The sequence below is a fragment of the Acartia tonsa genome, chromosome 2, assembly GCF_053477335.1.
Source record: "Acartia tonsa isolate MP-2025a chromosome 2, ASM5347733v1, whole genome shotgun sequence".
Lineage (NCBI taxonomy): Eukaryota > Metazoa > Arthropoda > Copepoda > Calanoida > Acartiidae > Acartia > Acartia tonsa.
In genome coordinates, this window is record NC_137261.1 from 16,572,119 (window position 1) to 16,594,352 (window position 22,234).

Below are 22,234 nucleotides of genomic sequence, written 5' to 3' on the forward strand. Positions count from 1 at the left end.
TGTCTTAAATTCATAGTAGTGCGTCCATTTCAATTATTTGAAGCGATTAATTTTGTGTAAAGCTCAGATGTAGAAACGGTTGCCAAATAAAGTGAAGATAATTTATTAGTGGTATATAGCTACTACATGATTCTATTTTACATAATTTTCTCTGTTGCTAATAAAGATATGCGTCTTATTTTAAAACTTGCTTGTTATATGATATAGACTTCTGGATTTTTTATAACCTTCTTTTCTTATTTAAACCTATTTGTATTTGTGCTTAGATATAAATTGATGTTGTTATCCTTGTTTCGTAATTCAGTCGTATACATATATACATGTTATATTAGAAAATTTATATCAACGTGTAGGGGGAGGGAGGGGCTGATTTTTGACAGGACATTGGTCAAAATAAGGAAGTTTAGAAACACCCAATTCTTTTATATAAAGATTGGTCTATTGTTAAAAAATCAACCATTTTATGTTTTTTTTTCTACTACATAAGTACAATTAAGTTTGGGACTAAGCAGGGGTTAAGCATTTGTAGATTACATTAAGGGGTGAAACGTTTGGACACTCAACTTAATAAGCCAACAAATCAAAATTTACTCAAGTCCCCTAAGTTCTTAAGCCAACAAATAAGAAAATGTTATTACAAAACTTTGGGGACAAGTGTAATAAACAGCCTATTGTCCCCTCTCTCTCTCTCAGATTTTACCATTTTATCATCTTCTTTTTGAGTTTATTAGCTTCAATGCCCCGTTGATGTTTACAACCTTTATAAGCCATACAACTAATCAATTAAATTAACCTTCAATTTGCTTAGCAGATTTATGTTAATTAAAGAAACAAATAAAATTAGATTTAAATCTTAAAGTGAATACTCAAAAAAAAAAACTTTTCTGACCATTTTTTTTTGATTGATTTCAAGATCATACTGTGTACTGTATACAAACATCCTGTTACTTTAGGATTCATTAATTATGGTAAATTGATAGGTGTATTTAAATTTATTTCGACATTTCAAGAGTAATACTGATGAATAACCCTAATTTTACTAATTATTTAAACAAATTACTGCCCATTTGTTATTGATGTTATGAGTAGGCTTGAGTTAGTGTTATTAATAATTATTTTAAATTCATATTATTAGTTTAAATGATTAAATTATGCTCAAATATTGGGCCGCCGTCACAAGATGATAATAAATCATTGTTTAACTTCTGATATAAAGATTAAGCTGGTAGATAACATTCATGATTATAATATGTAGATGAATGGATTGAGAAGGGTTTATGGACAAACCCTGATACTTTACTATAAGTTACCATTTTGTGGGGTGTAATCTTGAACATTACAGCATGAGAAGCCTCAGGAAGGGAGTGTACATTGGGTTGTCTATTACACTAGTCCAAAAAGTCTTATATGGATTATTTCTTATTTGTTGGCTTGATAAACTTGGAAACTTTATTAAATTTTGGTTGGTTCATTTAGTTTAGCGTGAAACGTTTCAACCACAAGTTGTAATCTACGGCAGAGATAATTTTGTGTATCATCATTGGGGATCTACATAAATTTATCGGCCACTATCTTTTCCCTGTAGGACTCATTTTTCACCCCTTTTAGTATGATACCCCTGGCATCTTTAGAATCTACCTCCTGTTAGTTTATAAGTTATTTAGAAATGTTTGGTAAGATTAAAAGAGATAGAAACGATAAGAAAGATTTATCACCTGGGATAGACTTCCTATCAGGGATCTACAGGGATAAGACAATGGCTGATAAATTCATGTACATTCCCAATGACGATACACAAATTACCTCTTCTATAGATTACAATTACGTTTGGACAATCAACTTAATGAGCCAACCAAAAAGATTCTATAAAAGTCCCCAAAGTTGTTAACCCAACGAATAACAAAACGTTATTTAAAAACAATGGGGACTTGGGTAATGAAAAGCCCAGTGTCCCCTCCCTCTCTGGCTTCTTATACTTAGGCACATGGTAGTGATACAAAGTAAAAAAAATACTTTGTGGTGCTACATTTTGCAAATATTCTAAATTATGTTTCTTAAAAGATAAATGACCAATAGTAAAAGCAAAAAAAACCTTCAAATTTTAATCTCAAATCCATTTGTGTAAAGTTTTTGTTTAATTAATTGCCTAAAATGTGTATGCATTGGAATGGTGATCAAGGGTATATTCAACAAAATGCATTTTTCTGCATATACAAACATACCCATCTGAGAGGCTAGGGAATTTAACTTTGGCTACATATGTTAGAATTAGGGAAAAATTAAATATACTGAAAATAGGGTTTTGTTTATTTTCATTGGTTAAAAAAACATCTAGGATTTATTTACAGCTAAAATATCAATTAATGTTTTTATAAAGAAATGTTACTTTTTACACTGCAATTTTTAATTGTTCCTTTTATTTCTAGCTTGTTTGTGTGTGTGTGTGAGTGTATGTATGTGTTTGTGTAAGTGTATGTGTGTGTGTTGTAGTGTTGTGTATATTATTGTATATATATGTGAACGAATATGGGAAAATGAGCTAGTGGGTGTATTGAATCACCTAACCTTGCCCCCCCCCCCCCACCCTCCAAACTACCCAGCACCCCCGTGTTGTATGAATCTTCTCTACACCCCCTCTGCATAGGCAACATATTATTAATTATTATTCATCAAATTATGCTTTTCTTACAAACATTTAGGCAAGAATGGGAGAGATAATTGAATTGGGCTAATTTTAAACTAAGGATAGTTATTTACCACATTGTATTTTAGACAGCTTTCCGAGGATATAAAAATGAAAAAATTTAAGACCTAAACTGGTTTTAATTTTATGATTTTATTTTGATATTAATGAAAATTATCTGTGCGAGTTTATACATGATTTTTCAGTATGGCCGAGAACTGGTTATAATTCAGCGGATATTAATTGGTTTAGAAGCCATACTGGATATATATATAAATACCTGATAAATATTTTCATTGGGGGATAAAATGAGTGTAGATCAATTTTGACAAAACAGTCTTTGTATATCGAAAATTTTCAAAAATGCTCCATTCTAATCTTTAAAAGAATTGGGGCTATTTTAGTTTACTAATCTTTTCCTTACTCTCCTTGTGGCAAAATTTACATTAGCTTCCTAATTAATCTTAGAAATAATCCATACATTTCTTCCGGCTTGAGTTTGAGCAAAACTTTTTTCCAGTATGGCTTCGAAACTGATCAATATCCGTTGTATTTAAACCGGTTCTCATCAACACTGAAAAATCAAGTATGGCATCGTATTACAGACAATTTTTCTTTTAAAATCTAAATAAAAATCATTTTATTAAAACCAGGTTTTTTAGCCCATGCCTTTAGCATCTACAAACTAGTTTTTATCTTATATTTGAACATTTTTATATCCGCGGAAAGCTGTTTATAATACGATGCGATAAGTAACTAGCATCTAATCTAATAATATTTCATTAGCCCAAACTACCAAAGAATCATTTTATTATTTACATATCTGCAGACAAAAAGTCTATAAACACAATGCAAGAAATTACATCAAGGGTCATTGGTTAGCTTCACTGTTTTTTTATTGTTCTGTTGACCTTATGCCTCCTATCAAATAAATATTATTAATATTCAGATACTCACTACCCAGCGATCTAAAGGGATAAGACAATAGCCGATAAATTGATGTAAATCCCCAATGATGATACACAAAATTACCCCTTCTGTAGATTACAATTAGTAGATGAAACATTTGGACACATAACAAAATTAACCAACCAAATACAAATTCAATAAAAGTATTGCAAAGACAACGATCAAGAAAACGTTATTAAAAGACTTTGGGGACTAATGTAATAGTCCAATGTCCCCTCCCGCCCTTGTCACTACCTTTGTCTCAACCTTTCATCTTTCAAATAAAAACCTGCCTGTCATTCGACATACATTAATTATACGTAGCGCAGCTACGCTCAAGTAGGGTCTGTAAAGTAAAGTGCTATTGGCGGATTTTTAAAGATCTGATAAACACTGATTGCAATATCACAAATTATTTTATTGACATTTACATTAGGTTACTTTCAAAATCATATTTTTATAATTGCTTGGTTATTTATGGATATAATTACCCTTGTTATATCAATAATAAAGCCTTTGTATTAAGCGCCAATGCATCTCTCTCTCTCTCTCTCTCTCTCTCTCTCTCTCTCTCTGTTTAAGTATTCAGTATCGGTCAAGCAAAAGATTGCGAAGAGAATTTAATCGATCGGATCTGACATTGCTTTGCTTTGCTAGATGAATAACAACATTTTTAAATGCATTACAAATGAAGAAGGTACAAGAAAAAAATTAATGTACTGTTTATCCTCTTAGAGGCATATTTTGTAGGTATTGTTATTAAATTAATGTATTTTTATTTGAAAACCTATCAAGAAGGTCTTACCTTAACATATTTCATTGATAGTTATTATGAAAACTTAAGGCGGTCGATGAAGTTCTTTATAGTTCCCATAAAAAAATGACGTCATAAAATACAAAAACCAATATACATTTAATTGACCAATGGTAGACCAATATGACATCATTTTTATAGGCACTATAAAAAGCTTCGAGGATGAAAGATAAATGAAAACAACTCATATCTAATTATTAAAGCCAATAATTATAATGAGCTTATTATTGGCGAAGTCAGTTACCGCCCTAACTAACATATCCAATGCATTATTTAATGTTTTTTTCCTTTCAATTTTCGGCCAAGATAAAAACAGAGTAGCATACATTATGTTGTTGTTTAATGAAGGGAGTTTTCTTGTATAATTTGCAAATGCATCTTTTAATTATCCTCAACCCCTTAAATTTTGTTTTTATCAGCAATTAACCTTTCAGTTGTGCAGCCTTTAAGTTTTTGAAAAATAAAACAATAAATAGTTATGTAATATGTCTAAGAAAGTAAAAATGAAACTCAAAATGATTTATTTTTGCCCAAATACTTTAAGAAAGTAATTATCAATTTGATGAACTTCTTTGACTTTTTTTACGTTATATGATATTCTTATTTGATTAAAATGTTTTAACATGTTATTGGAGCGCTACCATTGGATATTTTCTTAGCATTGCAAATATACAATTTACAATTCTGTTATTGCAAAAATATATGGCTTAACATGGTAGTAATATTATAGAACTTATATTGCATCTGTATTTATGAATACAGGGATTTGCCAAATGCCAAATTACTGTATGCCTTTTGCTAATTACAAATATAAGGGGGAGTAAGGGTTGTAGATGAACCATAATTGACATATACCTAACTAGAAAACTGCCATTTAACTCAGAGAAAGAGGGGAAAATGGGCTGTTTATTACTCCGTCCACAAAGCATTGTAATAAAGTTTTCATATTCGCTGGCTTAACAACCTTGGGGACTTTTATATGATTTTTAAAGGTTGGTTCAATAAGTCGAGTGTATACTAATTATAATCTACAAAATGGGTAATTTTGGGTATCATCATCGGGGATGTACATCAATTTATCGATCATTGGCATATCCCTTTAGATCCTTGGGGGGGAATGAATGTTTAGCTACTAGACCAACCAATCTCTCTAATCATCTTTCTCTGTATGAGCTTACAATATCTTGGTGTGTATTCGCTTCCGCCAATATGTATCCATAGAGAGCGAGGGCAATGGGCCGTTTATTACACAAGTCCCAAAAGGTTAAGTGTTCAAAAGTTTCAACCACAAATTGTAATCTACAGAAGGGGTAATTTGTGTATTATCATTGGGGATGTATATCAATTTATCGGCCATTGCCTTATCCATTTAGATCCCTGATGTGGAAGAATATGCACATCAAGCTAATATCATAAACAATGTAGGCAAAATCGAACTAGCATTTTACTGCTTGTTTAATTTCCCTTCTTAGGCTTGTGGTGGTTATTCAAATCGTCCTTGTTTACTAAAAATTACAAAAAGTTTTTAAAATCCTAGATTTAAATAGAAAAAAAACACATTTTAGATCTAGGTATTGTACATAAACCCACTAAAACCTACTAACTAATAACTAGCCATAATATGATGGACCTATGCTTAGCCAGGCTCACTATTACCCCATGTTGTATCATAAACAAAGGTTTAAAAGCTAAACCCACGTTCCAGCAATCAAAACTAATGTTTGCTGGTGCTATATACATACTTTACCCCCAGGAATATGGGATGGAGAATGAATACTCTACAAATAAGAATTTATTTGTCTATAAATCTATAAATTGTTTAATCTAAAGGAGCGCTTCTTTTACTTTAAAAGTAAAGTTACATTTGAGCTTTTCTCCATTATCTAAACATTTTATGATATTGTATACCTTAAAACCTGAAGTTTCCCCTATATTAATATACTATAGTATGCTATACTATACTATGTAGCTGGCAGAAGGTTAAACAGACAACATTAATATCCTTTAAAACATACATGTCAATAATTTTCATACATAAAAGGATGATGCGTGCACAGGGATGATTTTACCCCCCCTCCCCCCCTTATCCACTACATCCATCTTTCGCAAACCCCAGTATGTAACCTTTCAACCAGCAAACAGCCATTAAAAATATCTAAAAATCAATGTTTGCTTAGCTCTGTCATAAAGACAAAATCTATTAAAATTTATTGTTTAAAGAAAACTTTTTTGTTTACATTTCCAGAATTTGCTTCAAAATGAACAAGAATTTATTTACTTTAGTTTACAGTTTGTTTACGATGATTTTCAAATCAACTAAAAGCATTTTTAAAACATATATAATCTTATATTTTTCGAAAATTATAAGAATTGCTAGTTTTTAAGTGTTTTCTATAATCAGCACTGTAGGATTTATATTGATTTTGATAAGTTTAACACCAAAAAAGGAAAATAATCTTTATTTATTGATTTATATAAATAACTCCAATTGTTTCACTGTATCAAATTATAATATTTTATTTCATTTGAAATGGTTGTAAAAAAAAGTCTCCAAAGGTTGGTAGGCATAAAGATATCCTATAAAATTTATTTAATATGGCAGCACATAACCCTTTCTTAGCCGGCGTCCCATCACTCGCGCCAAATATATCATAGTAGGGAATAAGACAATGGCCGATAAATTGATGTACATCCCCGATGATGATACATAAAATTACCAATTCTGTAGATTTCAATTAATGGTTGAAACGTTTGAACATTAAACTTAATAAACCAACCAATAAAAATTTATCTATAGTTCCCAAAGTTATTGAGCCAACGAATAATAAAACGTTATTATAAAACATTGGGGACTATTGTAACAAACAGGACAATGTCCAATCTCTCTCATAATTGCGTTCTTTGTAATTTTGTTTTGTAAAAAATGAAAAAGTATGAAAATATGCGAAATTGATGCGACACCTTCGCAGCCAGGGATCAGAAAAGTATTCGCGTGTAAATGCAAATTACAGCTGTTTTAATTCCATTATTGCAAAATTTCAGTGTATTTCTTTAACCTTTAAAGTGTAAAATTTGCATATTTCTGCATGTTATTCAAAAATCTCACACTGCTAGCTAGCCTGGCCACAGTAAATATTAAATTTTATAAATATCTAAAAGGTCTACAGGAAGGTTATACATGTCAAAAAGTCGGAATATAAAAAGGGTGACTTTTTTTCTCTCCTGGACCAAGACCCTTCCGACTTTTTTGCCTTTTTTGCGGACATAAAATTTTAGTGTTTTTTGCGCATCTTCTTTTTAAAAGAGTCTCACTGTAGGGATCCTTGTTTCTATTATTTCAACCAAATTCATTTTAACTTACATCTTTATCTTAAAAGTGGGTCACTAGTGCCCTAAAAGTTCATTGTACAAAAATAAAATCTTTAAAATATTTGCTTAAATCCTAGAAATCCCAACAATTTGTTACTATTTTGCTAAATATTTTGTAAAAAAAATACCAAAAAATTGTCCTGCCTTAAATGCTTGGAATTTTCTTTTGAAAGAAAGCAAAATGTTGTTGTTTTTTTTTGTTGAGAAAAATTTGGAATTTATTTTATCTGACCATCGTATCTTCTTTAGGCATAAGCAACTGCATACGATATTAGTAGCACTGCTTCTCTGCATAGAGAGAGGGGACAAAGGGCAGTTTGTTACAATAGTCCCCAAAGTTTTATATTAACGTTTTCTCATTAGTTTGCCTAGTGAATTTTGATTTGTTGGCTCAATAAGTTAAGTGTTTAATAGTTATTTCTTTCATCGTATTATAAACGGCTTTCCGCGGATATAGAATGTACAATTATAAGATTAAAACTGGTATTTATAGCCCCGAGATGCCGAAGGCACGGGCTAAAAAAACTGGTTTTGATCTTATGATTGTACATTTCTATATTCGTAGAAAACTGGATATAATACGATGCTAGACATATTTTTTTCGTATGGATGAGAACCGGTTCCTATCCACCGGATTCGAATGAATACGAGAAATGTTTTTACCACTATTTTTAATCTACAGAAGGTTCAATTTCGTTTATCATCATTTGGGATATACATTAATTTGTTGGCCATTGTCTTATCCCTTTATTTCGGAATCTAATAGATGAAACTAAATAAACTAATACTTTTTTTATAACATTGTGAATTGTCAGATTTAGTGATTTACTGACACTGTCGACCTTAGTGATGAGAAAAGCCATCCTAGCGTTTAATTGACTGGTGATTGTACGTATAGATACAGTAGTAATGGAACTTTACATACAGAGCATATATAATATAGATTATAGGATACAGGAAAGGTAGGCTTTCGTTTCCGCATATTTTCACAGGAAGGTAGGGGACATTGGGCTGTTCATTACATTAGTCCCAAAAGATTTATTAATGACGTTTTCTTATTCGTTGACTTAATAACTTTAGGAATTTCAGTGAATTTTGATTGGCTGTTTCATTAAGTTGAGTGTCCAAACATTTTAACTACTAATATAAAACTACAGAAGGGGTAGTTTTGTGTATCATCATTGGGGTTGTACATCAATTTGTCAGCCATTGTTTATATGCGGTTCTGAAGATTTTATAATTTGCCATTTTGCGGAAATGTATGAACAGCTACAAACACAGATACATTTATATCTACCAAATATAGACATAAGATAAATAGTCTGTATTGTGCCTCCAATTCTAGGATTCTCTGTTTAGGCAAATATTTTTTTTAAAGATTTAGGTTTAGGTAGGTTTTAAGGTGTTTTTTTGTGAAGACTTTTTAGTTTTTAGGTCACAACAAGCTTTATGTTTCTTTAGATTTCTCCAAATAAGTCTTTTTTACTTTTAAAAACATTTTATAATCTTAATACACTACTTTGTTTTTAAATAGAAGCGTGCAGATATGTACTTTATAGACCTACTGACAACAAAACTGGTTTTGATCTTATATATTTCTTTTAAATGTCCGCGGTAAGCTGTCTATAATACGATTGACATTTTAACACGCACCTCACACTGGCTGGCCCAATCTTGTACACGCGCCCCGATACACAACATTTGTATTCAGACACAAAAATATGCTTTGAAACAAGAAATTTTCACGCAATTATAATTTGTTGGCACACGCATCTGAAACCGATTCCAATCTGAAAATGAACCCTCCTTCCGTCTCCTCTACACCTCCCAAAATATATTTTAGGGTTTGTTTAGACATGCGTATTTATTGTTCCCAACAACGAAAATGTAATCAGGGATCTAAAGGGTTAAGACAATTGCTTGCTGATAAATTTATGTCCATCTCCGATGATGCACAAAATCACTACTTCTGTTGATAAAAATCAGTGGTTGAAACGTTTGAACACTTGTATTAATAAACCAACTAATTCAAATTCACTAAAGTCTACAAAGTTGTTAAGCCAACCAATTAGAAAAAAAAATAAAACTTTAGGGACTAGTGTAATAAACAGCCCATTGTCCACTCTCTCTCTCTGAATTTAGACAGTAAATAAATGAATCTAACACTCTAAATAGCCTTAAAAGACATATGAAGGTTTAAAACACATCTGTGAGAAAGAGAAACAAGTTAAATCTATCCTCATGACCAATTATGGAGTGGAATACCAGCAGATTAGCTTTCATAGAAAAACAAGTATTATAACATCCATGAAAGCAAAGCTAAAACAACAACAAAAATATGAAAATAATAGAGTAATTTTGATTTATATTAAGTAAATGTTAGTTAAGAATGATTTTTTTTTGATTAAATGACTATTGTTTAAGATGCAATGTTAAATTCTACGAACAAAACTAATCATAAAAACGGACAGACACAAGCTAGATATAGAATAGTTTCGCTTTCTAAAAACTTTAAAAGAAGAAACGCTGCCTAAATGTGCCAACCCACAAACCTCTGGTTTACTAGTTTCATTTATGTTGCTGTGCCCAATGCAGTGCCACATTGTTTCAGCCTATTATGCGGCGTGGCAACTGGAACTTGAAATATTTAGCCTGTTCGTCCTTGAAGGTCAAGTCTTTCTGGCATTCCTAAAAACAACTCACATATCACCAACTTTTCCGCTGGTTTGTTATGCCTCCGTACTTTTTAAATTTATGTTGTATTGGTAAATTTTATTTTGTAATTAAATATAATAGAATTCAAAAATCTTTCAAAAGACACATACATTTCAAGACTATAATTTCTTACTACATTTTTATACTATTCTTTTTAAACTTTAGGTATCAAGAGAAAAGTTCAAAACAAAGATTGTTTACAGAATAATGAGTCGCTGATAAACCCTCCCCCCCCCCTCTTTTTTTTTTATTAATTTCCTGTTGGTAGAATCCCTATTGAAAAAGCATACATCACTTCCATTAGAAGCGGATGTAGAACAAAAAATGATTCAAGCTTTTCCAACAATCTTGAGATCTGAACCATGGTCAAATTTAAGTCTTGCTGTGATTTGGGAGTGTGTGGAATTATTCAAACAACCAACAAGGTCTTTCTTTCTTATTCTCCATGTGTCTACAGGGATCTAAAGGGATAAGATAATAGCCGATAAATTGATGTACATCCCCAATGATGACACAAAAAGTTACAACTTCTAAAGATTACAATTAGTGGTTGAAACAATGAACTTAATGAACCATTCCAATATTAATTCAATAAAAGTCCCTAAAATTTGTTAAGCCAACTAATAAGAAATATTTATTATAAAACTTTGGGGACGAGTGTAATAAACAGTCCAATGTCCCCTCCCTCCCTGCAATGTGTCTATCTATCTAGTTTGTTATCTGTCTGTCTGTATTTTGAATAAAAATGTTAGGTCCCCTGCGAGGTAAAATAGCATCAATCATTTAGAAGAAAAAAAAGTTAATTTAAAATAAATTGTAAAATCTTTTTAGATACACCTATAATTATTACATTCTAATGTAAGTTAGTGAATACCTATTTGTAAAACAAGTATACCTATATATTTATATGCAATTCCTGCTAATGTTTTTATGCCTGTTCTGTACACAATGCTATATACATTGGAATGTATGTATCCAGCCTTTTTTGTCCAGATTAATTCAACAATTTTGGTGCTCTATGCTTTGGGATACATAGTTAGATTATTTACGGACTACCCGTGGTAGATCTTTTACTGACCACATCTCATAATAATCTGATACAAGTAACGCTCGCCAACGGCATATTAAGCCCCGAAAGTGTTGATTTTTTGTAGGTTGAGGTGTATAATTTAGATTAGCACTAATGCTTTTTCAAGCGAAACCTAAATTTCAGCATTAATTATAACACTTTTTGAGCTGTATTTACATAATTTCGGGCACTTTCGGCGTTGTATTTTTATTTTGTGTGTGTATTATAACATGTACCATATGAATTCCAGTGTTTAAAACTTTAAATGCAAACAGCAGTCAAAAAGCAATAGTAAAAATAAAATGAATTATCTAAAAAGTATGCATAAAATGGAAAATTGTGATTCAAAAAAGTCCAACTGCTAATGTAGTTGTTGGTTATGCATATCTACTCATGATAAATCAGACGCTTGTCTTACAATTTCATGTTAAGGTGTTATAGAGTAGTTGCGCTAATATTATGAAAGGGTTTTAAATATTTTTAAAAATGATATAAAATGCCTAAAAATGTTTTTATTTCCTAGCTAGACATGATTACAATCATTGTCATGAACTATTGTGCTATCATCTTTAACAATCAATAAACAAAAAAATCCTCCAACCGAAAATATAAAATCACGGAAATTTATGTTTCGTTATTCATTTTTATCAATAGGTCTGTCTGCCTGCCTATCAGAGATCTAAAGGGATAAGACAATGGCCGTTAAATTGATGTACATCCCCAATAATGATACACTAAATTACCACTCCTGTAGAATAAAATTAGTGGTTGAAGAGTTTGAACGTATCAAAATTCCCCAAAGTTTTTAAGCAAACAAATAAGAAAACGTTATTACAAAACTTTGGGTATTATTGTAATAAACAGCCCATTCCCCCCCCCCCCTCCCATCTCTCTCTCTCTCTCTCTCTATCTCTGATTGAATGTTATCATCCTTGTTTAATAATGATGCTTGGCATTGAAAAAGTGAGCTTTTTTATCTTAATCCTAATCCCAGGCAACAACTGATATTATCATTTCATAAATAACAAGAATAAAAAACAAAAATCAATATTAGGTTTTTATCGTATCGCATTGTAAAAAGCTTTCCGCAGATGTAGAATATACAATTTTAATATTAAAATCAGTTTTCTAGCCCCGAGATGCCAAAGGCACGGGCCAAAAGAAATAGGTTTAATCTTATGATTGTACATTTTTATATTTGTAGAAAACTGGATGTAATATGATGCTATACATAGTTTTTTCAGTATGGCTGAGAACGGGTTGTAATCCACCGGATATTGATTATGCTTTTATCCTACATTTGTTAAAAAAAGGCAAAACATATTTTTTTTTAAATAATAAGACAGTCATTTTAAAATTACTTATTTTAGAGGAGCCCCGATACTGAAAATAATACATAAAACATCCAACTGATAGAAAAAGTAGCTAATCATGTACAGATAAGAAAAATGATTGGAAGCATGACGCTACAATTTAAACCTCCGGAAAAGATATGTAGAAATGTGTTATTTAAATTAGATCTGACTCCAGGCTTTTTATCATACTCTCCCCAGTTAAACATGGAGGTATTCCATTAACAAATATCTTTTTCTTACAATATGGCACTGAAAAAATGATCCCAAAATAAAGATTTTTAAATAAAAATGTATATAAACATGGTAATCTAATTTAAACTATAATCTCTAGTCGACATAATACAACAGAACATTTTATTCTGATTATCTAGCATTTATTTTGCATAATATTATAATCAAACTAATACACTTCATTTCTGGATAAAAATTTTTATATTGGTCCTATTCATGTAAACTTTATTTTTTTTAAACAAAAAATAGCACTGATTTTTCCAGAGATATAGAAAAAATAGATAAGACAATGGCCGATAAATTAATGCACAATCACATTCAAAATGATGATAAACAAAGTACCATTTTATTTTTGGTAGACTAAAATTAGTAGTTCAGACGTTTGAACACTGAAGTTAATGAACCAACCACTCAAAGTTAACTAAAGTTGTTAAGACAACGAATAAGAAAACATTATAATATCACTTTTGAGACTAGTGTTATAAACAGCCCATTGACCCCTCTCTTCCAGGATTTTTCACAGAAATTAAATACTAGGGACCTTTTGTGTTTAATCTATATACAGTATCCAAAATGTATAAAATGTTGTCTAGCTAATTATGATAAAATTAAGAAAAGGATGCCGCTTTAATTAAAGTTCTTACACGTCATTATTTAGGGACCCCTAAATTACAAGATTGTAATTTTAAATTAGTATATCAAGCAACTTTTATGTAGGACGTGTTATTATCAACATTGAATATCATTAAAATTATGATACATAATTTCAATAATAAGATTAAAAATCAAAGAGATTGTATAAATTTTCCGCCCGACCGAACTGAAACTTACCTAATTATTTAGGAATCAGTATACAAAGTATGAAATCGATAGAATACTTGTAACATTTCTAAATTAACGAAAAGAGCTAACCCAGACTATGGACGGACGTATAGACCCTAATTTTGAAAAGTTTCGCTTTAAAAATTGAGAATCTACGACTACACCGGTAGTTATGATGTATATTTTCCTACCCGGCGGAAATTGAATATTTTCTAATGACTAAATCAGTCAAAACTATAGAATGGGTGCTTTTGTAATTGCCTTTTTTAATAGCAAAGCTACTCTTAGACAGAGAGAGAGAGAGGGGGACGATAGGCTGTTTATTACACTAGTCCCTAAAGTTTTATAATAACGTTTTCTTATTCTTTGTCATAACAACTTTGGGGACTTTAGTGTATTTTGATTGGTTAATACATTAAGTTAAGCGTTAAAACTTTAAAACCACTAATTTCATCATACAGAAGGCTAATTTTGTGTTTCATCATTTGGAATGTATCGGACATTGTCTTATCCCTTTAGGTCCCTGACTCTTAGACTTACTTGATACGCTTGTTTTGGAGGAATCATCCTTGTTATTATTAAAAATAAATCCAATACGAATTCTCTTCCGTAATGGCTATATATAAGATACTTGTAACATATATGTATGTACTATATTATATTTTGTATCAAATGCAATTTCTTGTATAATACTATTTTTTATTGTATGATGGAGATATTTTAAACTATGCCTAGCCCCAATAGACCAAAATCAGCCATTTTTTTTTACAAATTATGCATATCAAAATTTATAAAAAAATTTATTTTAACAAAATTGAATTTTTGTAAAAATGTATTAATTGAAATTTATTATTTTAGGAGAAAACTCGAGGTGAAGTAGCCTGCTTGAATGAGACACCCCGCATGGATCTGACTGGTTCACCTGACACCTGACAACCTGCAGACTGGCCCTGCAGAGGGCTGTGACTACCTGTGGCCGCTAGAGGCTGTCACTGACAGACATACCCAGCATGTGGACACATCCAACAAACCAACCAACTCCTTGTGGATGCAACTATTCTAACTATTTTTAAATAAACTTTATTAAGTCTTATTTTTGATTTTAGATAATCTGAAACTAATTTAAAAATCATAATTGCCTTTTAATCATTTCTAAAATCCTAAATAAGACTTAATTTGATTAAATAATCCTTTTAACTAAATCCATAAACCTCCTTTATTCTTCCTTTTCTTTTCTTCAAATCCCTTTTCCTAAAATTTTCTTTGTTTACTTTCATTTCAACTCTATATTTGTTTTTTTATAAATTGTTTTATAAAAGGCACTCAAGTATTATTGCTTTATAGTGTTTGCTTTTCAATATTCCTAAACCTTGAACTTTCTTAATCTATCAAACTTAAGCAAATAACCCCCAAAAAAATAAGTGTTTACTAAACATTTTTAAAAATTTCTTCATTTTTATTTTTTTGTTTCCTTCTTTCTCTATCCACCTTAATTTCTCTGTGTAATTAGAGTTTTTATTGCAGCGCTACTTTATAATTAATTTTGGATGTATGTCTGTATATTATTTGTGAAAATTAGTTATCTTTGATATAATAGCAATGAATTAAACCTTAATTGTATGTTATTTAGATTTTTTTCATTGATATAGAAGCGGCGACCCATCATTAAACTATTAGCCGGGAAACTAGATAAAAATTGAGATACGATCTTCGATTGAATCAAAGGCCTAATTGCTAAGATATAAAAGATAACTTTAAGTAGCACTTAAATTCAATTTTGCCTCAGGGTCCTCCGAGGAATTAACAAAAACATTTTTACCGCGCAAAGTGTGTTCTGTAAAGCATTGCCTCCCTCACATTGTGACTATGTTGGTTATTGGGAATAGATATGTTGCTTTTTATTGATATTTTTAAACCTTTTTTTAACATTTTAAAGCTAAATTGTAAATATTATAGTTCATATCAATTTATATGTTTAATTGTTTATATTTCATGGTTGCGTGTTATGAACGCATGTGATCTTGTTTACGATGATAATCTGCAACAATAAAGCATTTTCATTTGCGTTTTTAGCAAGGGCTTTTAAAAGGTTAAAATCTAGGAAAATAGTGCAAAATTTTATTTTTAAATTGCGTAGCTACTAAAAAATTAAAACACATCTTCTGTCTGTTTGTTATCTAAACCTATTTTAATGGACGCTTCTAAAGATGCTTCATATTGTATAATCCATGAAAACTAAAAGAATATCATATTTTTTGATTTATTGGCAAAACATACAAAAATCATTGCATTTAAAATAAGATACTTTTTTCAAAAGTAAATCTATTATCAAAATTTTGCACTATATAAGCCACCGTGTTCGAATTTGTGTTGACAATGAACAATAAGGAAGCCCTTGCTATATAACCGACACATACACAATCACATAACCACGTACACACAATTCCATTTAAAATGGTGTAAAGTAATCTTGTATTGTATAATTATATCACCTCATTGTCTTAAATTTTTCAATTGCAGCCAGCAATTAATCTACAGGGTGGTTTAAAGAAACTTAGTTTTTCGTGTGTTTTTTTTCTTGTTGGACAACCTACATTTACAAGCACAAAAATATTTGTATATCATTCTAAAATCCTAAAACTCATTTCTTTAAATCATCCGTTTTTTTTTTTAAAAAGACAAAACATTAAATATTTTTAAAAAGAACTGTATAAATTTTATCTTTTTTGTTTAGGCCATAAGTATATGGTGTAGTAGGCTTCCATTATTCCCCTTCCTTTTCCGTCCAGGGCATTAAGGTGAGTTTTTTTTACTAGTTTATACTTAACGCTATGATAATAATGTAAGTATATGACTGTAGTATATGGTCAGAATAAAATTGTATAAAGTAATATAAAAAGAATATTTTGCTAAAGAAAATTTTGGTTTACAGCCATACTGAAAAAATTTTGTATAGCATTATATCATAGACAATTTACCTCAAATATTAAAATAAATTTTGATATTCGCGGAAAGCTTTTTATAATACACTGGGGTAAAAAAAAACTATTAAACCACTGCAGTTACGTTCAAGTTAAACTTAAATTCTATTAATAAGTCGAATAAATATTATAGTTACTCTTGCAATTTGCAAATTAGATCCTATAACATTATGTCAATTCTATGTCAGTTATGGTCACCTTTATTTAATACCACTTGGTCAACATAATAAGTTATAACCCTATTCTTTTGGCCAGGCACGTTTTTCATGTAATTGACATAAATTAAGACATAAAATCACGTTAACGTACATGAGTACAAAATGAGGACAAAAAGCTTGACTATAAGATATTCAAGACAAGATGCAGTATAACAAGGATGACAACATCCATAAAAGCGAAGCTCTGAAATGGTAGGACAAACGAACATTAACACTTGTAGAGTGTCAAAACTGAATAATCAGAATATAAATGAATAAAGTTTTAACAAAAATTTAAGTAAATTTGTTGAAAAACTGCTGAAATACAGAATACTGTTTAAGAACATACTTACATTTTTAGACTTTATTATAGAGATACTCCACTTCGTTGTCCTAGGAACAATTATGCCAAAAAACAGATCACTATACAAAGTTTGAAATCAAAAGGACAATTTCAACATGCCTAAATTAACGAAAAGAGCTAACCTATACGAACAGACTGACGTACGAACGGACCGACCCTAATAATAGAAAAGCTTCGTTTTTAAAAACCACTTATTATAAAAAGCCCGTCAAGTAGGTTTTCTATCCCGGGCCTTTTATTTAACATTTTTTACATTTTTTTTACACAAGGCTCAATACGTGTTTAAAAACATTTAAACAAGTATGATAATACAAGGAGGAAGGAGACATTAAACTGTTTATTACACTAGTCCCCAATGTTTTATAATGATACTTTCGTATTTGTTGGCTTAACAACATTTTGGACTTTTATTAACTTTTATTAGTTGGTCCATTTAGTTATCAAATGTTTCAACCACTAATTTTAATCTACAGAATGGGTAATTTTGGTTATTATCATTTGGAATGTACATCAATTTATAGGCCATTGTCTTATCCTTTTATATCCCTGGAATTATGTCCAAACACATATCCCCACATTTTCCCTACAGTGCCCTACTTATCCATAAAGCTCTTTCATGATATTTTTTCCTAACTCAAAACTGACCAATTATGCAATGCTTGTTTAGATGTGCATTTAATGCAGCTAACTTTTTTTTTCTTAAATAAAGTGTCCATTTTAAAAAATATAATCGGAATTAAAATTGTATCCCTAAGTGGCAAAGCAATAACAAGCAAAAACTTGATGGATTTTAAACTTGATACATTTTTGATATACAAAATACACAGTATATATCATTTTAATAAGCCGATTAGTCTAGAATTAATGAACATACAAGATAAATAAGTTTTTCTGTACATTTGGTACATTTACAGATACAGAAACGATCCTTCTTTATATATAGAGTAGCTTCGCTACTAAGAAAGCATTATGCTAAAACTTAAAGTAAAATACAGTTTGCAATGAACACCTTTTATTTGCACTACCTATAATCATGCTAACCATATGTTTTCATCTTATGTGCAAATATTGGTGTTACTTGGTTTCTGCACATTATATCAAATGATCAAGATAAAGAAAGGGGACATTGGGCTGTTAATTACATTTGTCCCCAAAGTTTTCAACAACTAATTTTAGTTAACAGAAAGGTTAATTTGTGTACTATTTATTGGGATGTACAATGTACATCAAATTATCGGACGTTATCTTATTCCTTTAAATCCCTGCTTTTTAAAAAAACTGTTGATAATATACGGAAGTGTGTGCACAGCACATATTAAATATTTTTCTAAATAACTAAACTGGTAAACATGCTTTCAGAGCTTTTTAAAAATCCTTAAAGAATTTTTGGTCTTATAATAGGAAGATATATTAAATAGATTTCTGTTTTGTCCATGCATTTTTGATAAAATTATTTTTTTTTTCAGTCAGGAATTTGAAAGGCATTGGCCGATAAATTGATGTCCATCCCCAATGATGACACACAAAATTATCTCTTCTGTAGTTTAAAATTAGTGGTTGAAACGTTTAAACACTAATACCTAACAAACCAACCATTCTAAATTCAATGAAGTCCCCAAACCGTTATTGTCTTCGGGAACTAGTGTAATAAACAGACCATTATCCCCTCTCTCTCTGGATTTAGAAGAAATGCCATAAAGAAACTTAGCCCCTTAAATTAATATAAAGAATAGTTATTTCTCGCATCGTATTTTAAACGGCTTTCCGCGACACCATAGGGCTAAAAAACTGGTTTTAATCTTATGATTGTACATTTTTATATTCGTAGAAAGCTGGATATAATACGATGCTAGAAATAGCTTTTTTCGTATGGATGAGAACCGGTTCCTATCCACCGGATTCGAATGAATACGAGAAAAAAATTATCGAAACTCATGTATTGTTGTAAAAAAGGGTGTATAATATTTGTTTATAATCATGAATTTTAGTTTTGGAGAAGCAATATTTTTATGTTTACATAAATTTTGTTATCAGCTATAATCTTTGCGCTATATTTTGGTAAAATCATGTATGGCCACTTTGGACCACAGCATTGCAGCTACTTAATAATAAGGCTTGGGTGTAACGGCTGTAAGTTTTCAGTATTATGTACTTATGGAGCTCAAGAAATTATAAATTGATAATAACATAATTACCCCTTCTGTAGATTAAACTGTTGGTTTGAACCAACCAATCAAAATTGATCAGTGTATCCAAAGTTTGTGGGCCAACAAATAACAATCTGGTTTTAAAACTTTTGATTTCTTCACAATGAATGTTCCTCTATAATCATAAACTATTATCATAATAATTTTCTTTCTATTTCAGTAACCTAATTCTTATTTTTTTCTAGTATATAAACTCTTCTCTTACTAATTTTAGTTATATTTTAGTACACAAGATGGGGACCCTAATCCTTCTGTTAGTTTCTAGTATATATACTCTTCTCTTACTAATTTTAGTTCTATTTTAGTACACAAGATGGGGACCCTAATCCTTCTGTTAGTTTCTAGTATATATACTCTTCTCTTACTAATTTTAGTTCTATTTTAGTACACAAGATGGGGACCCTAATCCTTCTGTTAGTTTCCAGTATATATATATATACTCTTACTAATTTTAGTTCTTTTTTAGTACACAAGATGGGGACCATAATCCTTCTGTTAGTTTCCAGTATATATACTTTACTCTTACTAATTTTAGTTCTATTTTAGTACACAAGATGGGGACCCTAATCCTTCTGTTAGTTTCTAGTATATATACTCTAACTAATTTTAGTTCTATTTTAGTACACAAGATGGGGACCCTAATCCTTCTGTTAGTTTCCAGTACCACCACACTTCTCCTCTCCACCACATCTGCACAACAAGTTCATTTTGCAAATAATGTAAGTATTCATATTTTTGTATTTCCGAACTCTGCGGGGTAATCCTTAGCATTTACCTAACCTAACATAAAATAACCAATCAAAGCTACTGTGAAAATAAGACAAAACCAGCTACTTTGTTTTATTTCCATGATCTAAAATTCCTAGTAAAGGAAAAAATTCTTACTTTACTTTCATTAACATACAAAAATAGTTCATTGTTACTCCATCAGGGCCTGAAAATGTATCATGTCTATACATAGTTTGTTTGAATATATGCAAATAAATGTATTCCGATTTAATTTAGCCGTGTATATCTGGTCATTTTTGGGCATACCATATCATTAAACCTTGCATAAATCTTATATGTGTGTGTAGAAAAGCAGGGCTCAGCAGCCGCACATTTTTATGGCATTTTGACCAGCGCCGCGCGCGACATATTTCAACTGTAGATAATTCCGGGATCTAAATACAATCGCCGATAAAATGATGTCCATCTCAATTGAAGATGCACAAAATTACCCCTCCTGTATATAAAAGTTAGTTGTTGAACGGTTTGAAAACTAAAATTCATGAATCAGCCAATTAAAATTCACTAAAGTTCCCAAAGTTGTTAAGCCAACGAATAAGAAAACAATATAATATAATTTCGGGGACTAGTGTAATAAACAGCCCATTGTCAATTCCTCTCTGAGGTTTTCTGCAATTTCGGCATGTTGAATAATTGCATCTTTTCGCGGTAGAAAAATACGGCTGCCGAGCCTTTATATAAAAGCATATGGAATGCAATCTTTGAACTGAATAACCTTGGGTAAAAATATACCTACATTATAAATCTTCATTTAGATAGATTAATATCTTCATTTTAAGATACATTTTATATCTATTTTTCAACTCAGTACTAAGGCTTTGAAAGTGTTAATGTCTTTAATGATTTATATTTGGCTTTTAAGCGCTTGATTTGATATTAATGTGTTCAAAAGATTTCAAATGCATTATTTTTATAGAACCTGCTCTATAATTACCAAACATCCGATTTTAAAAACCTGTCGACGGAAAGATATAAAAGCTTAACACAATTGACATTTTATTGAATTTGTATTGCATCTCGGGGATAACAAATCTTAATTAAATATTTATACAATTTTATATTAGAAGAAAACTGGTTATATTACAATACTATACATGATTTTTCAGTATGGCTTAGAACCGGTTCTAATCCAGCGGATATTAATCGGTTTCGAAGCCATAGTGGGAAAAAATTACTTAATTCGTAGCTGTTTTAACAAAATATTTATTAAGGTTTTACATGAAATATTTACAGCTAGTTGATGTGATTAATCTATGTCAAAGTTATCCCTTTTTTATTGAAGTCCTTAATAAATGAGTTAAATTAATTTTAGTAAGGAACATAATGACAAAAAAAATCCTTGTAAAAGGCTTGCTAATGATGGTGCTAATTTCTTTCGGGCATTCACCAAATGCGCCAGGTTTACAAGGATAGGCCAGTGGAGGTTAAATTAATCTTCTACAAAATCCCTTGATGCGAAACTATGCCTTTGTAAGTTTGTTTGTTCATTGAGATCTGGCTAACCATTGAACCAATTAAGTTTTATTTTATTTTCTAGGAGCAGTGTATAGGTCTCTGGATGTAGATTGAAATAAATATCATTCCTTTCCTCCCTGTTGAATGAATGTAGTGCTGTCCAGTTTGTAAGATTTATTACAGCGACACTAGAATTCTTAAAGGTCAAGTAATTGCAAGCAAAAAAAAATCTGCA

At 30.6% G+C, this 22,234-nt stretch overlaps 1 protein-coding gene across 2 annotated transcripts in view; it reads left to right on the top strand.

Annotated features, from left to right (window-relative positions):
• The window catches only part of LOC145305732 (uncharacterized), a 104,686-nt gene that overhangs the window by 65,772 nt on the left and 16,680 nt on the right, over nucleotides 1–22,234 (top strand). The window contains exons 2-4 of one of the 2 annotated variants that reach the window (XM_080147497.1): nucleotides 14,865–14,877; nucleotides 16,741–16,804; nucleotides 20,377–20,474. In XM_080147497.1, coding sequence (XP_080003623.1) covers nucleotides 20,385–20,474 — 90 coding nt within the window. In that variant the 5' untranslated portion in view covers nucleotides 14,865–14,877; nucleotides 16,741–16,804; nucleotides 20,377–20,384. Of the gene's footprint in view, nucleotides 1–14,864; nucleotides 16,805–20,376; nucleotides 20,475–22,234 lie in introns of both variants that reach the window. The other variant, XM_080147486.1, reaches the window with a different exon arrangement.